General features: G+C 44.3%; 1 protein-coding gene across 2 annotated transcripts in view; it reads left to right on the top strand.

Moving 5' to 3' along the window:
• The window catches only part of tecpr2 (tectonin beta-propeller repeat containing 2), a 76,663-nt gene that overhangs the window by 3,484 nt on the left and 53,300 nt on the right, over nucleotides 1–19,879 (top strand). For both annotated transcript variants that reach the window (XM_030126139.1, XM_030126138.1), the window contains exons 5-9: nucleotides 64–195; nucleotides 506–663; nucleotides 4,024–4,177; nucleotides 5,812–5,964; nucleotides 17,708–17,840. In XM_030126139.1, the coding sequence (XP_029981999.1) occupies nucleotides 64–195; nucleotides 506–663; nucleotides 4,024–4,177; nucleotides 5,812–5,964; nucleotides 17,708–17,840 (730 nt within the window). The remainder of the gene's footprint in view (nucleotides 1–63; nucleotides 196–505; nucleotides 664–4,023; nucleotides 4,178–5,811; nucleotides 5,965–17,707; nucleotides 17,841–19,879) is intronic.

Genomic DNA, 19,879 nt, shown 5'->3' with positions numbered 1-19,879 from the left:
GTTTGACCTATGTGTATTTGACCTCTGACCTGTGTGTGTTTGACCTCTGACCTCTGTGTCCAGCTGAGGCGGTTCGATGTGCTCGGCCTTCACAAAGGCATGGTCACATCTCTGGCCTGGAGCACCAACGGGATGAAACTGTTCTCTGGAGATGACAAGGGACGAGTGGTCTTCTCTGCTCTGGACCTGGACCAGGTAAGAACCCTGGACCATGTAAGAACCCTGGTTTGGAACTGGATCGGACTAGTCCAGATTGGACTGTGCTGGACTAGAGTGGACTGGATCAGATTGAGCTGGACTGGATTGGACCAGACCAGACTAGACTGGACTGGGCTGGACTGGACTGGATTGGATTGAACTTGACTCACCTTGACCGGAATGGACTTGATTGGACGAGGCTCAGCCAGACCGGACCAAACTGGACCGACCTGGGCTGAGCTGATCTGAGCGAGACTGGACCAGACCAACCTGGACTGAGCTGATGTGTGTGTGTATTTGTGTTCAGGGGGTGTGTAAGCCGCTGCTGCTGTTGGAGGAGTCCTCCGGTGTGGTTCAGGTCCAGTACAGTCACCAGGTTCTGCTGGTGTCCACCCAGCAGAGAACACTGCTGTACTGCACACAGAACCAGGAGGTTCTACAGCTGGGAACCAGACCCAGGAAGAGGTAACACACACACACGCACACACAGACTCAGGAAGAGGTAACACACACGCACACACAGACCCAGGAAGAGGTACCACACACACACACGCACACACACAGACCCAGGAAGAGGTACCACATACACACACACACACACACACACACCCACACACACACACACACACACATGCACACACACAGACCCAGGAAGAGGTACCACATACACACACACACAGACCCAGGAAGAGGTACCACATACACACACACAGACCCAGGAAGGGGTACCACACACACACACACACACACACACAACCTGACCTACACACACACATGATCTACACACACACGACCTACACACACGCATATGATCTACACACACATGACCCACACACACACACACACACACACACGACCTACACACACATGACCTACACACACACGACCTTCACACACACACACACACACACACACACACACACACAACCTACACACATGACCTACACACACACACACACACACACGACCCCCACACACGACCCACACACACATGACCTACACACACACACACACACACACACACACGCACACACACACACACACGCACACGACCTACACACACACGACCTTCACACACACACACACACAACCTACACACATGACCTACACACACACACACACATGACCCACACACACGACCCACACACACGACCTACGCACACATGCACACACACACACACACACACACACACACATACATGACCCACACACACGACCCACACACACATGACCTACACACACGCGCACACACACACACACACACACACACACACACATACATGACCCACACACACGACCCACACACACATGACCTACACACACGCGCACACACACATGCACACACACACACACACACACACATACATGACCTACACACAGGGGGACCAATCTCTGGGACCGAACTCTCTGAGGTAGTGAATCTCCTGTGCTGTGGCAGAGCCCTGGGGGTAGATGAGATACAGCCCAGGGTACTGGAGCTGAGGGTACAGGTCTACACCAGGGTATTGGAGCTGACTGTACAGGTCTACACCAGGGTACTGGACCTGAGGGTACAGGTCTGCACCAGGGTACTGGACCTGAAGGTACAGGTCTGCACCAGGGTACTGGACCTGAGGGTACAGGTCTACACCAGGGTACTGGAGCTGAGGGTACAGTCGGTAGTTGAACCTCAGATCAAGGAGGACCAATGTGGTTTTCACCCTGGACATGGAACCGTGGACCAGATTTTGACCCTTGCTAGAGCGCTGGAGGGGTGTTTTGTGGATCTGGAGAAGGGTTACAACTGTGTCCCCAGGGGCATCCTGTGGGGGGTGGGGAGCTCCGGTAGTACAGGGTGGATGGTCCCTTGTTAGCAGCCGTTCAATCCCTGTACCGAAGGAGTGCCAGCCTGGTCCGTGTAGCTGGTCCTAAGTCGGACCTGTTCCTGGTCCGTGTAGCCTGTACTAAGTCGGACCTGTTCCTGATGAGGGTTGGACTCCTCCAGGGCTGCACTTTGGCACCGGTTCTGTTCAGAACTTTTATGAACAGAACTTGTAGGCACAGCCCGGTGGTGGAGGGGGTGGAGCTGTGGGGCAGGAGGATCTGGTCTGTGCCTTTTTCAGATGATGTGGTCCTTTTACCTTGAAGCAGTGACCTCCAGCTCTTAGTGGGGCAGTTCACAGCTGGGATGAAGGTCAGCACCTCCAGGTCTGAGGCCATGGGGTGGGGGGTCCTGCCTCAAGTAGAGGAATTCAAGTATCTCGGTATCTTGTTGGAGAGTGAGGGTTGGATGGAGTAGGAGGTGGACAGGTGGATGTGGGCGGAGTCTGCAGGGATGCTGACACTAAAGCAGTCCGTTGTGGTGCAGAGGAGCTAAGGCCAAAGGAGAAGCTCTGGGTTTACTGGTGGATCTGGATTTGGACCCTCACCTGTGGACCCTCACCTGTGGATAGGGATGGGAATCGATAAGGATTTAACGATTCCGATTCCATTATTGATTTTGCTTATCGATCCGATTCCTTATCGATTTTCTTATCAATTCTCATTTGGTGAGGGAATAAAAGAGTACAAACGGGTGTGTTTGCATTAACTGTCTTTTATATTTCCATCTCTGCACAGAAAATATAACATATACAGTATGTACAAATAATAACAGATGACGCCGGGCCCGGTTCAGGGGGACGACGTGCAGTGAAAGTGAAACTTAAGACGCTTTACTAATTCCTTTTGTCACATTTCTAATACATGGAACTGGTTCGACTCAGCTCTGCCCATCTCCCATTGTTGTGCGCCTCATTTCCTTTCCACTACCTTCGGAAACTTGCATTTGAGGGGGTACGACATTTGTTGCCCGCACCGGAACCGGAACTGGGCCTGGCGTTCACTCTGTCGCTGCATTCAAAAGCTAAGTGGTTAAGCTAAGTAGCATATCAAATACGTGACATTCCTGTAAATGAATCATATGCTGTGGACAAATGTTTGAGCTTATTGGAGGGATTCCACCCTTTTGAAGAAATGGAAGCTTTGACAGTGCTACAAGTGGACCTGGTGTCATGTTTTTGGACCATTTCTGCCTCAGCACCATGTTGGCTACGTTCTGACCAAAACAATGCAGCGTGCGCGTGACGTCATCGCGCATGCGCAGTGAAGGCAGAATCAACAAGCAGGCAGGCAAATGATTCTAAGGAACTGAGCTACTGGGATCCAGTTCTCAAAAAGAACCGGTTCTCGATTCCCATTCCTACCTGTGGACCCTCACCTGTGGTCATGAACTCTGGGTACTGACCCACAAGCAGAATGGGCGGGCTCAGCCTTAGAGATAGGGGGAGGAGCTAGGACATGTGGGAGAGACTCAGAGTAGAGCTGCTGCTTCTCCACGTCCAGAGGAACCAGTGGAGGAGGTCCATCTAGTGAGGACGCCTCCCTGGGGAGGGGTTAGGGGCGTGTCCGTCTGGGAGGAGACCGCAGGGCCGACCCATGTGTCTGTGGTTTGGGACCGCCTCAGTGGAAGTGGGTGGGGAGGGGGCTCTGCTGAGGCTGCCTGCCCCAGACCCAGATAAGAGGAAGACCATGGGTACAAGAGTAAATATAAGTACACGTGAACACATATAAGTACATGTGAACACATATAAGTACACGTGAACACATATAAGTACATGTGAACACATATAAGTACACGTGAACACATATAAGTACCCATGAACACATATAAGTGCAGGTAAACACATATAAGTACAGGTAAACACATATAAGTACAGGTGAACACATAAGTACATGTGAACACAGCTGTGCAGAGCTTGTTTTTCAGCGCTTATCTGAAAATGTGTGTCTCTGATTGGTTGACAGCAGTGGGCGGTTCGGGGCCTGTTTCCTGCCGGCGCTCTGTAAACAGAGTGACCTGCAAGTGTTCGCCGCTCGACCTGGACTCAGACTGTGGAGAGCAGACGTCAGAGGAAGAGTGGAGGACACGCACCTGCTGAAACCACTGTTCAGCACACAGGTAACTACGACCACCATACAACACCTGAACACACCCCTGAACACCCCTGAACACACCTGAACACAAACCTGAACACACACCTGAACACACCCTGAACACACCCCTGAACACACCTGAACACACACCTGAACACACACCTGAACACACCCCTGAACACACCCCTGAACACACCTGAACACACACCTGAACACTAGAGCCCGACTGATAAGGGATTTTTAGGACTGATGCTGATATTGGGGGCTAAAAAAGGCCAATATCCACTATATCAGTCGATATCCAATATTGGCCAATAACCGATATATTGGCCGGTATATGAAATACGAACATTGATCTACAGAGGATATAATTATCTTATGTTAGATAATTGTGAACAGGTGGATTAAGAGTTGCATAAATCTTTGTTTATCTCACAAAGATAATTTACACAACTTTCAAATGCTGTATAATAGTCTAATATTAGACTAGTCTGTGACCTGTGGGAAACCACGGGTTGTAGATGTGGTAGTTTTTATGCTGGGGAGAGCAGACTTTTGAAAAAGATGAGTCTATATTTTATAAGTAATGACAAAAAAATTGTTTGGTAAATCATTCTTTAAAATGTAAGTGACACCTACCTTTAATGAGTCCAACTACAAAGCAAACTATGGAATCACAAAAATAATTAGAGCTAAAAATATTACTTACCATAAAATTATGTTTTCCCTCACAAATTTTGATGCGTCTGCCTCACGGCACAACAAATTCCATGTGGACTAAGGACTAAACTGAGCATGTGCAGAGTGAATTAGGTGAGTCCTAAGTTGTTCCTGATTGGAGCAATTGCAAGAGTAACAACTGACCTGTGTTACAACTGTCCCCAGTCTCCCCTACACTATAAACACCCAGGCGTGCCTGCAGAATGAAACTGTGAGGTAGACAGGAAGTGTACGGACATGGGTGTGTGTGGGGGCATGAATAGTTCATGAGACTGGGGGGGGGGGGCGGGGGCATGATTTTTGGACGGGGGGGGCCAGGGGGTCGGGGTTGGTCGGAGCCGGAGCAGGGGCGATTAGCTTAGTGGTCCATCCTTTTCAGCACGGGGGGGGTCGGTCTGTGATTTTCAGGTGGGGGGGCGGATGCAACAGGGGGGATTAGTGGTCCATCCTTGTCGTAACGGGGGGAGGGGCAGCACACACAGGAGCAGCGAGCGACAGAATCTCCGCAGCAAAAAAGTTAATGAATCGGTTACATATTGGCTGATGTTGATTAATCGGTGATAAACTATAATCGGCCCAATTAATCTGCCAGCCGATTAATTGGTCGGGCTCTACTGAACACACCTGAACACGCACCTGAACACACCTGAACATACACCTGAAGACACCTGAACACACCTGAAGACACCTGAACACACACCTGAACACACACCTGAACACACCTGAACATACACCTGAACACACCTGAACACACACCTGAATACTGTTAATGTTCAGGTGTCCACTCTGTTCAGGTGTCCACCACCGTGTGGACCTGCACATGTCCTTACATGTCATCAGTGTGTCTTCCTGTTTGTGTCTTCTTCATGTCATCAGTGTGTCTTCCTGTTTGTGTCTTCTTCATGTCCTCAGTTCACTTCCTGTTTGTGTCTTCTTCAGGTCCCTCAGTTCCAGCTCTTTCCTCGTCCTGGTCCTGTTGGAGGTTACCGTCCAGAGGACAGACAGCTGGGTCTGCTCAGCTGTTTCTTCAGAGACGGTTGGATTCTCAGCTGGAACGAGTACAGCCTGTACGTCCTGGACTGTGTCAGTCAGGTGCGTCTGTCTGTCTCTCTGTGTGTGGACGTGTGTGGACATGTGTGTCCTGCTGGACCACACATCAGTGTTCATCCCCAACACTCTGGTTCTTTTATCAACTCCTTATGAATTGGTATTGATCAGGGGTGGACGATACAGCACAAATATCAGATGATGATTTAGAAACGATAAAATCGCCAAGTTCAAAATATTTTTATTCCACATGGAGTCCAACACAAAAACAGAAAACAGTCAAGACTTACATATTAGTCCAGACTAGTGGGTTAGGGTTAGCCCTAGTATCGTCATATTACACAGCCCTAGTATCGTCATATCATACAGCCCTAGTATCGTCATATTACACAGCCCTAGTATCGTCATATCACACAGCTCGAGTATCATCATGTTACACAGCCCTAGTATCGTCATATCATACAGCCCTAGTATCGTCATATTACACAGCCCTAGTATCATCATATTAGCCCTAGTATCGTCATATCGCACAGCCCTAGTGTCGTCATATCACACAGCTCTAGTATCGTCATATCACAGCCCTAGTATCGTCATATCACACAGCCCTAGTATCGTCATATCACACAGCCCTAGTATCGTCATATCACACAGCCCTAGTATCGTCATATCACAGGACCCTAGTTTCGTCATATTAGCCCTAGTATCGTCATATCACACAGCCCTAGTATCGTCATATTAGCCCTAGTATCATCATATCACACCACCCTAGTATCGTCATATCACACAGCTCGAGTATCGTCATGTTACACAGCCCTAGTATCGTCATATCATACAGCCCTAGTATTATCATATTACAAAGCCCTAGTATCGTCATATTACACAGCCCTAGTATCATCATATTAGCCCTAGTATCGTCATATCGCACAGCCCTAGTGTCGTCATATCACACAGCTCTAGTATCGTCATATCACAGCCCTAGTATCGTCATATCACACATCCCTGGTATCGTCATATCACACAGCCCTAGTATCGTCATATCACACAGCCCTAGTATTGTCATATTACACAGCCCTACTATCGTCACATCACACAGCCCTAGTATCGTCATATCACACGACCCTAGTATCGTTATATTAGCCCTTGTATCATCATATCACACAGCCCTAGTATCGTCATATTAGCCCTAGTATCGTCATATCACACAGCCCTAGTATTGTCATATCACACAGCCCTAGTATCATCATATTACACAGCCCTAGTATCATCATATCACACCGCCCTAGTATCGTCATATCACACAGCCCGAGTATTGTCATATTACACAGCGTTAGTATCGTCATATCACACAGCCCTAGTGTCATCATATTACACAGCCCTAGTATCGTCATATCACACAGCCCGAGTATTGTCATGTTACACAGCGTTAGTATCGTCATATCACACAGCCCTAATATCGTCATATCACACAGCCCGAGTATATCATATCACAGCCACAGTGTCGTCATATTACACAGCCCTAGTATCGTCATATCACACAGCCCGAGTATTGTCATGTTACACAGCGTTAGTATCGTCATATCACACTGCCCTAGTACCGTCATATCACACAGCCCGTGTATTGTCATATTACACAGCTCTAGTATTGTCATATCACACAGCCCGTGTATTGTCATATCACACAGCCCTAGTATCGTCATATCACACAGCCCTAGTATTGTCATATCACACAGCCCTAGTATCGTCATATTACACAGCCCTAGTATCGTCATATCACACCGTCCTAGTATCGTCATATCACACCGTCCTAGTATCGTCATATCACACCGCCCTAGTATCGTCATATCACACAGCCCGAGTATTGTCATATTACACAGCTCTAGTATCGTCATATTACACAGACCTAGTATCGTCATATCACACCCCCCTAGTATCGTCATATCACACAGCCCGAGTATTGTCATTTTACACAGCCCTAGTATCGTCATATCACACAGCCCTAGTATCGTCATATTACACAGCCCTAGTATCGTCATATCACACAGCCCGAGTATTGTCATGTTACACAGCGTTAGTATCGTCATATCACACAGCCCTAATATCGTCATATCACACAGCCCGAGTATCAACATATCACAGCCACAGTGTCGTCATATTACACAGCCCTAGTATCATCATATTACACCGCCCTAGTATCGTCATATCACACAGCCCGAGTATTGTCATATTACACAGCGTTAGTATCGTCATATCACACAGCCCTAGTGTCATCATATTACACAGCCCTAGTATCGTCATATCACACAGCCCGTGTATTGTCATATCACACAGCCCTAGTATCGGCATATCACACAGCCCTAGTATTGTCATATCACACAGCCCTAGTATCGTCATATTACACAGCCCTAGTATCGTCATATCACACCGTCCTAGTATCGTCATATCACACCGCCCTAGTATCGTCATATCACACCGCCCTAGTATCGTCATATCACACAGCCCGAGTATTGTCATATTACACAGCTCTAGTATCGTCATATTACACAGACCTAGTATCGTCATATCACACCCCCCTAGTATCGTCATATCACACAGCCCGAGTATTGTCATTTTACACAGCCCTAGTATCGTCATATCACACAGCCCTAGTATCGTCATATTACACAGCCCTAGTATCGTCATATCACACAGCCCGAGTATTGTCAGATTACACAGCGTTAGTATCGTCATATCACACAGCCCTAATATCGTCATATCACACAGCCCGAGTATATCATATCACAGCCACAGTGTCGTCATATTACACAGCCCTAGTATCGTCATATCACACAGCCCTAGTATCGTCATATCACACAGCCCTTAGCCCTAGTGTCGTCATATCAAACAGCCCTAGTATCATCATATTACACAGCCCTAGTATCGTCATATCACAGCCCTAGTATCGTCATATCACACAGCCCTACTTTTGTCATATTAGCCCTAGTATCGTCATATCCCACAGCCCTAGTATTATCATATTACACAGCCCTAGTATCGTCATATCACAGCCCTAGTATCGTCATATTACACAGCCCTAGTGTCATCATATCACACAGCCCTAGTATCGTCATATCACAGCCCTAGTATCGTCATATCACACAGCCCTACTTTTGTCATATTAGCCCTAGTATCGTCATATCCCACAGCCCTAGTATTATCATATTACACAGCCCTAGTATCGTCATATCACAGCCCTAGTATCGTCATATTACACAGCCCTAGTGTCATCATATCACACAGCCCTAGTATCGTCATATTACACAGCCGTACTATCATCATATTAGCCCTAGTATCGTCATATCGCACAGCCCTAGTGTCGTCATATCACACATCCCTGGTATTTTCATATCACACAGCCCTAGTATCATCATATCACACAGCCCTAGTATCGTCATATCACACAGCCCTAGTATCGTCATATCACACAGCCCTTGTATCATCATATCACACAGCCCTAGTGTCGTCATATCACACAGCCCTAGTATCGTCATATCACACAACCCTAGTATCGTCATATTAGCCCTAGTATCGTCATATCACACAACCCTAGTATCGTCATATTAGCCATAGTATTGTCATATCACAAAGCCCTAGTATCATCATATCACACAACCCTAGTATCGTCATATTAGCCCTAGTATCGTCATATCACACAGCCCTAGTATTATCATATTACACAGCCCTAGTATTGTCATATCACAGCCCTAGTATCGTCATATTACACAGCCCTAGTGTCATCATATCACACAGCCCTAGTATCGTCATATTACAGAGCCGTACTATCATCATATTAGCCCTAGTATCGTCATATTACAAAGCCCTAGTATCATCATATTAGCCCTAGTATCGTCATATCGCACAGCCCTAGTGTCGTCATATCACACATCCCTGGTATTTTCATATCACACAGCCCTAGTATCATCATATCACACAGCCCTAGTATCGTCATATCACACAGCCCTAGTATCGTCATATCACACAGCCCTAGTATCGTCATATCACACAGCCCTTGTATCGTCAATCACACAGCCCTAGTGTCGTCATAGCACACAGCCCTAGTATCGTCATATCACACAACCCTAGTATCGTCATATTAGCCCTAGTATCGTCATATCACACAACCCTAGTATCGTCATATTAGCCATAGTATTGTCATATCACAAAGCCCTAGTATTGTCATATCATAAAGCCCTAGTATCATGATATTAGTCCTAGTATTGTCATATCACACAGCCCTAGTATTGTCATATCACAAAGCCCTAGTATCATCATATCACACAACCCTAGTATTGTCATATTAGCCCTAGTATCGTCATATCACACAACCCTAGTATCGTCATATTAGCCCTAGTATTGTCATATCACAAAGCCCTAGTATTGTCATATCACAAAGCCCTAGTATCATGATATTCGTCCTAGTATCGTCATATCACACAGCCCTAGTATCATCATATTACACAACCCTAGTATCGTCATATCACACCGCCCTAGAATTGACATGTCACACAGCCCTAGTATTGTCATATTACACAGCCCTAGTATCGTCATATCACACAGCCCTACTATCGTCATATGACACAGCCTTAGTATCGTCATATTAGCCCTAGTATCGTCATATCACACAGCCCCAGTATCATCATATCACACAGCCCCAGTATCGTCATATCACACACCCCTATTATCGTCATATTACATCGCCCTAGTATCGTCATATCAGACAGCCCTAGTATCGTCATATTACACAGCCCTAGTATCGTCATATCACAGCCCTAGTATCGTCATATCGCACAGCCCTAGTGTCGTCATATCACACATCCCTGGTATTTTCATATCACACAGCCCTAGTATTATCATATCACACAGCCCTAGTATCGTCATATCACACAGCCCTAGTATCGTCATATCACACAGCCCTTGTATCGTCAATCACACAGCCCTAGTGTCGTCATAGCACACAGCCCTAGTATCGTCATATTAGCCCTAGTATCGTCATATCACACAACCCTAGTATCGTCATATTAGCCATAGTATTGTCATATCACAAAGCCCTAGTATTGTCATATCATAAAGCCCTAGTATCATGATATTAGTCCTAGTATTGTCATATCACACAGCCCTAGTATTGTCATATCACAAAGCCCTAGTATCATCATATCACACAACCCTAGTATTGTCATATTAGCCCTAGTATCGTCATATCACACAACCCTAGTATCGTCATATTAGCCCTAGTATTGTCATATCACAAAGCCCTAGTATTGTCATATCACAAAGCCCTAGTATCATGATATTAGTCCTAGTATCGTCATATCACACAGCCCTAGTATCATCATATTACACAACCCTAGTATCGTCATATCACACCGCCCTAGAATTGACATGTCACACAGCCCTAGTATTGTCATATCCCACAGCACTAGTATTGTCATATTACACAGTCCTAGTATTGTCATATTACACAGCCCTAGTATCGTCATATCACACAGCCCTACTATCGTCATATGACACAGCCTTAGTATCGTCATATTAGCCCTAGTATCGTCATATCACACAGCCCCAGTATCATCATATCACACAGCCCCAGTATCGTCATATCACACACCCCTAGTATCGTCATATTACATCGCCCTAGTATCGTCATATCAGACAGCCCTAGTATCGTCATATTACACAGCCCTAGTATCGTCATATCACAGCCCTAGTATCGTCATATTACACCGTCCTAGTATTGTCATATCACACAGCCCTAGTTTTGTCATATTAGCCCTAGTATTGTTATATCACAGCCCTAGTATCGTCATATTACACCGCCCTAGTGTCGTCATATCACACATCCCTTGTATTGTCATATTAGCCCTAGTATCGTTATATCACAGCCCTAGTATCGTCATATTACACCGCCCTAGTATTGTCATAGTAGCCCTAGTATCATCATATTATCCCTAATATTGTCATATCACACAGTCCTAGTTTCGTCATATTAGCCCTAGTATCGTCATATTACACAGCCCTAGTATCACCAAATTAGCCCTAGTATCGTCATATCACGCAGCCCTAGTATCGTCATATCACACAGCCCTGGTATCATCATATCACACAGCCCTAGTATCGTCATATCACACAGCCCTAGCATCGTCATATCACACAACCTTAGTTTTGTCATATTAGCCCTAGTATCGTCATATCACAGCCCTAGTATCATCATATTACTCCGCCCTAGTATCGTCATATCACACAGTGCTAACATCGTCATATTACACAGCCCTAGTTTCGTCATATCACACAGCCCTCGTATTGTCATATTAGCCCTAGTATCATCATATTAGCCCTAGTATCGTCATATCACATAGCCCTTGTATCGTCATATCACACAGCCCTAGTATCGTCATATCACACAGCCCTAGTATTATCATATCACATAACCCTAGTATCGTCATGTTAGTCCTAGTATCATCATATTACACAGCCTTAGTATCGTCATATCACACAGTGTTAGTATTGTCATATTACACAGCCCTAGTATCATCGTATCACACAGCCCTACTATCGTCATATGACACAGCCTTAGTATTGTCATATTAGCCCTAGTATCGTCATATCACACAGCCCCAGTATCATCATATCACACAGCCCCAGTATCGTCATATCACACACCCCTAGTATCGTCATATTACATCGCCCTAGTATCATCATATCAGACAGCCCTAGTATCGTCATATCACACAGCCCTAGTATCATCATATTACACAGCCCTAGTGTCATCATATCACAGCCCTAGTATCATCATATCACACATCCCTGGTATTGTCATATTAGCCCTAGTATCATCATATTAGCCCTAATATTGTCATATTACATAGTCCTAGTGTCATCATATCAGCCCTAGTATCGCCATATTACACAGCCCTAGTATCACCAAATTAGCCCTAGTATCGTCATATCACGCAGCCCTAGTATCATCATATCACACAGCGTTAGTATCGTCATATCACACAGCCCTAATATTGTCATATCACACAGCCCGAGTATCATCATATCACAGCCACAGTGTCGTCATATTACACAGCCCTAGTATTGTCATATCACACAGCCCTAGTATCGTCATATCACACAGCCCTTAGCCCTAGTGTCGTCATATCAAATAGCCCTAGTATCATATTACACAGCCCTAGTATCGTCATATCACAGCCCTAGTATCGTCATATCACACAGTCCTACTTTTGTCATATTAGCCCTAGTATCGTCATATCACACAGCCCTAGTATTATCATATTACACAGCCCTAGTATCGTCATATCACAGCCCTAGTATCGTCATATTACACAGCCCTAGTGTCATCATATCACACAGCCCTAGTATCGTCATATTACACAGCCGTACTATCATCATATTAGCCCTAGTATCGTCATATTACACAGCCGTACTATCATCATATTAGCCCTAGTATCGTCATATCGCACAGCCCTAGTGTCGTCATATCACACATCCCTGGTATTTTCATATCACACAGCCCTAGTATCATCATATCACACAGCCCTAGTATCGTCATATCACACAGCCCTAGTATCGTCATATCACACAGCCTTAGTATCGTCATATCACACAGCCCTTGTATCGTCATATCACACAGCCCCAGTGTCGTCATAGCACACAGCCCTAGTATCGTCATATCACACAACCCTAGTATCGTCATATTAGCCCTAGTATCGTCATATCACACAACCCTAGTATCGTCATATTAGCCCTAGTATTGTCATATCACAAAGCCCTAGTATTGTCATATCACAAAGCCCTAGTATCATGATATTAGTCCTAGTATTGTCATATCACACAGCCCTAGTATTGTCATATCACAAAGCCCTAGTATCATCATATCACACAACCCTAGTATCGTCATATTAGCCCTAGTATCGTCATATCACACAACCCTAGTATCGTCATATTAGCCCTAGTATTGTCATATCACAAAGCCCTAGTATTGTCATATCACAAAGCCCTAGTATCGTCATATCACACCGCCCTAGAATTGACATGTCACACAGCCCTAGTATTGTCATATCCCACAGCACTAGTATTGTCATATTACACAGCCCTAGTATTGTCATATTACACAGCCCTAGTATCGTCATATCACACAGCCCTAGTATCGTCATATTACACCGCCCTAGTATCGTCATATCACACCACCCTAGTATCGTCATGTCACACAGCCCGAGTATCATCATATCACACAGCGTTAGTATCGTCATATCACACAGCCCTAATATCGTCATATCACACAGCCCTAGTATCGTCATATCACAGCCACAGTATCGTCATATTACACAGCCACAGTATCGTCATTTCACACAGCCCTAGTATCATTATATTAGCCCTACTATCGTCATATTACACAGCCCTAGTATCGTCATATTAGCCCTATTATCGTCACGTTACACAGCCCTAATACCATCATATTAACCCTAGTATCTTCATATCACACAGCCCTAGTGTCATCACATCACAGCCCTAGTATCGTCATATTACACAGCCCTAGTATCATCATGTCACATAGCCTTGGTGGTGTCATATTACAAAGTCCTGGTATCGTCACATCACACAGCCCTGGTATCGTCATATTACACAACCCTGGTATCATCATATCACACAGCCCTAGTATAGTCATATCGCCTAGCCCTTGTATCGTCATATCACACAGCCCTAGTATCGTCATATCACAGCCACAGTATCGTCATATTACACAGCCCTTGTATCGTCATTTCACACAGCCCTAGTATCATTATATTAGCCCTAGTATCATCATATTACACAGCCCTAGTATCGTCATATTAGCCCTATTATCGTCACGTTACACAGCCCTAATACCATCATATTAACCCTAGTATCTTCATATCACACAGCCCTAGTGTCATCACATCACAGCCCTAGTATCGTCATATTACACAGCCCTAGTATCATCATGTCACATAGCCCTGGTGGTGTCATATTACAAAGTCCTGGTATCGTCACATCACACAGCCCTGGTATCGTCAAATTACACAGCCCTGGTATCGTCATATTACACAACCCTGGTATCGTCATATCACACAGCCCTAGTATAGTCATATCGCATAGCCCTTGTATCGTCATATCACACAGCCCTAGTATCGTCATATCACATAGCCCTTGTATCGTCATATCACACAGCCCTAGTATTGTCATATCACATAGCCCTAGTATTGTCATGTTAGTCCTAGTATCATCATATTACACAGCCTTAGTATCGTCATATCACACAGTGTTAGTATTGTCATATTACGCAGCCCTTGTATCATCGTATCACACAGCCCTACTATCGTCATATGACACAGCCTTAGTATCGTCATATTAGCCCTAGTATCGTCATATCACACAGCCCCAGTATCATCATATCACACAGCCCCAGTATCGTCATATCACACACCCCTAGTATCGTCATATTACATCGCCCTACTATAGTCATATCAGACAGCCCTAGTATCGTCATATTACACAGCCCTAGTATCGTCATATCACAGCCCTAGTATCGTCATATTACACCGCCCTAGTATTGTCATATCACACAGCCCTAGTTTTGTCATATTAACCCTAGTATTGTTATATCACAGCCCTAGTATCGTCATATTACACCGCCCTTGTATCATCATATCACACATCCCTTGTATTGCCATATTAGCCCTAGTATCGTCATATCACAGCCCTAGTATCGTCATATTACACCGCCCTAGTATTGTCATATTAGCCCTTGTATCATCATATTAACCCTAATATTGTCATATCACACAGTCCTAGTTTCGTCATATTAGCCCTAGTATCGTCATATTACACAGCCCTAGTATCACCAAATTAGCCCTAGTATCGTCATATCACACAGCCCTAGTATCGTCATATCACACAGCCCTGGTATTGTCATATCACACAGCCCTGGTATCGTCATATCACAGCCCTAGTATCGTCATATCACACAACCTTAGTTTTGTCATATTAGCCCGAGTATCGTCATATCACAGCCCTGGTATCGTCATATCACACAGCCCTAGTATCGTCATATCACACAGCCCTAGTATTATCATATCACATAACCCTAGTATCGTCATGTTAGTCCTAGTATCATCATATTACACAGCCTTAGTATCGTCATATCACACAGTGTTAGTATTGTCATATTACACAGCCCTAGTATCATCGTATCACACAGCCCTACTATTGTCATATGACACAGCCTTAGTATCGTCATATTAGCCCTAGTATCGTCATATCACACAGCCCCAGTATCATCATATCACACAGCCCCAGTATCGTCATATCACACACCCCTAGTATCGTCATATTACATCGCCCTAGTATCATCATATCAGACAGCCCTAGTATCGTCATATCACACAGCCCTAGTATCATCATATTACACAGTCCTAGTGTCATCATATCACAGCCCTAGTATCATCATATCACACATCCCTGGTATTGTCATATTAGCCCTAGTATCATCATATTAGCCCTAATATTGTCATATTACATAGTCCTAGTGTCGTCATATCAGCCCTAGTATCGTCATATTACACAGCCCTAGTATCACCAAATTAGCCCTAGTATCGTCATATCACGTAGCCCTAGTATCATCATATCACACAGCCCTGGTATTGTCATATCACACAGCCCTGGTATCATCATATCACACAGCCCTAGTATCGTCACATCACACAACCTTAGTTTTGTCATATTAGCCCTAGTATCGTCATATCACAGCCCTAGTATCGTCATATTACACCGCCCTAGTATCGTCATATCACACAGTGATAACATCGTCATATTACACAGCTATAGTATCGTCATATCACACAGCCCTCGTATTGTCATATTAGCCCTAGTATCATCATATTAGCCCTAGTATCATCATATTACACAGCCCTAGTATCACCAAATTAGCCCTAGTATTGTCATATCACGTAGCCCTAGTATCATCATATCACACAGCCCTGGTATTGTCATATCACACAGCCCTGGTATCATCATATCACACAGCCCTAGTATCGTCACATCACACAACCTTAGTTTTGTCATATTAGCCCTAGTATCGTCATATCACAGCCCTAGTATCGTCATATTACACCGCCCTAGTATCGTCATATCACACAGTGATAACATCGTCATATTACACAGCTATAGTATCGTCATATCACACAGCCCTCGTATTGTCATATTAGCCCTAGTATCATCATATTAGCCCTAGTATCGTCATATTACACAGCCCTAGTATCACCAAATTAGCCCTAGTATCGTCATATCACGCCGCCCTAGTATCATCATATCACATAGCCCTGGTATTGTCATATCACACAGCCCTGGTATCATCATATCACACAGCCCTGGTATCATCATATCACACAACCTTAGTTTTTTCATATTAGCCCTAGTATCGTCATATCACAGCCCTAGTATCATCACATTACACCGCCCTAGTATTGTCATATCACACAGTGCTAACATCGTCATATTACACAGCCCTAGTATCGTCATATCACACAGCCCTCGTATTGTCATATTAGCCCTAGTATCATCATATTAGCCCTAGTATTGTCATATTACACAGCCCTAGTATCATCATATCACATAGCCCTGGTATCGTCATATTACACAGCCCTTGTATCGTCATATCACACAGCCCTAGTATTGATACATGACTAATCATTAAACCGTGGGTTCAGAGCATGCTCAGTCTGCTGTATGTGTTCAGGTGATCGTCGGAGCGTTGGAGAGCAGTGGAGACATTGTGTCGGTTTCCTGTTGTGACAACGAGATCTTCATCCTGAAAGGAGACAGAGACATCATCCGCCTGTCCACCAGCCCTGAAGGACTGTCCACGAACTGTGAGTACTGCAGTATCTGAAGTATAAGTACTGCAGTATATGACGTATAAGTCCACCAGCCCTGAAGGATTGTCCAACTTTAAGTACTACTTCAGTATATGAAGTATAAATACTACAGTATATGAAGTTTAAGTCCACCAGCCCTGAAGGACTGTCCAACTGTCAGTACTACTGCAGTATATGAAGTATAAGTATACCAGCCCTGTAGGACAGTCCAAATGTGAGTACTACTGCAGTATCTGAAGTATAAGTACACCAGCCCTGAAGGACTGTCCAACTGTGTGTACTACAGTATCTGAAGTATAAGTACTACAGTCCTGAAGGACTGTCCAACTGTGTGTACTACAGTATCTGAAGTATAAGTACTACAGTCCTGAAGGACTGTTCAACTGTGAGTACTACTGCAGTATTTGAAGTATAAGTCCACCAGCCCTGAAGGATTGTCCAACTTTAAGTACTGCTGCAGTATATGAAGTATAAATACTAAAGTATATGAAGTATAAGTACTACAGCGTCTGAAGTATAAGTCCACCAGCCCTTAAGGACTTCCAACTATGTGTACTACTGCAGTATATGAAGTATAAGTATACCAGCCCTCAAGGACAGTCCAACTGTGAGTACTACTGCAGTATCTGAAGTATAAGTACACCAGCCCTGAAGGACTGTCCAACTGTGAATACTACTGCAGTATCTGAAGTACAAGTACACCAGCCCTGAAGGACTGTGCAACTGTGAGTACTCCTGCAGCATATGAAGTATAAGTACTACAGTATCTGAACTATAAGTACTACATTATCTAAACTATTAGTACTACGGTATCTGAAGTATAAATACTGCAATATCTGAACTATGAGTACCACAAAATCTGAAGTATAAGTACTACGGTATCGGGACTGTGAGTACTACAGTATCTGAACTATGAATACTACAGTATCTGAAGTGTGAGTACTGCAGTATCTTACCTGTGAGTACTACACTATCTGAAGTGTGAGTACTGCAGTATCTGAAGTGTGAGTACTACAGTATCTTACCTGTGAGTACTACAGTATCTGAACTGTGAGTACAACAGTACCTGAACTATAAGTACTGCAGTATGTGTACTGTGAGTACTACAGTAACTGAACTGTGAGTACTACAGTATCTGACCTATAAGTACTACAGTATCTGAACTGTGAGTACTACAGTATCAGAACTGTGAGTACTACAGTATCTGAACTATAAGTAGTACATAATTTGAACTATATGTACTACAATATCTGAACTGTGAGTACTACAGTATCTGAACTATGAATACTACAGTATCTGAAGTGTGAGTACTACAGTATCTTACCTGTGAGTACTACAGTATCCGACCTATAAGTACTAAAGTATCTGAACTATGAGTACTACATTATCTGAGCTATAAGTACTACTTTATCTGAACTGTGAGTACGACTGTATCTGAACTGTGAGTACTACAGTATCTGAACTGTGAGTAGTACAGTATCTGAACTATAAGTACTACAGGATCTGAAGTATGAGTACTACAGTAACTGAACTGTCAGTACTACAGTATCTGAACTGTGAGTACTGCAGTATCTGAACTGTCAGTACTACAGTATCTGAACTGTGAGTACTACAGTATTTGAACTGTGACTAATACAGTATCTTACCTGTGAGTACTACAGTATCTGAACGATGAGTACTACAGTATCTGTACTGTACTACAGTATCTTAACTGTGAGTACCACAGTATCTGAACTATGAGTACTACAGTATCTGAACTGTGAGTACAACAGTACCTAAACTATAAGTACTGCAGTATGTGTACTGTGAGTACTACAGCATCTGAACTATGAGTACTACAGTATCTGAACTATAAGTACTACGGTATCTGAACTATGAGTACTACATTATCTGAGCTATAAGTACTACTTTATCTGAACTTTGAGTACGACTGTATCTGAACTGTGAGTAGTACAGTATCTGAACTATAAGTACTACAGGATCTGAGGTATGAGTACTACAGTAACTGAACTGTGAGTACTGCAGTATCTGAA

Source organism: Sphaeramia orbicularis, chromosome 22 (assembly GCF_902148855.1).
Source record: "Sphaeramia orbicularis chromosome 22, fSphaOr1.1, whole genome shotgun sequence".
NCBI classification, from domain to species: Eukaryota; Metazoa; Chordata; class Actinopteri; order Kurtiformes; family Apogonidae; genus Sphaeramia; species Sphaeramia orbicularis.
This window is presented reverse-complemented; position numbering and strand designations above follow the sequence as displayed.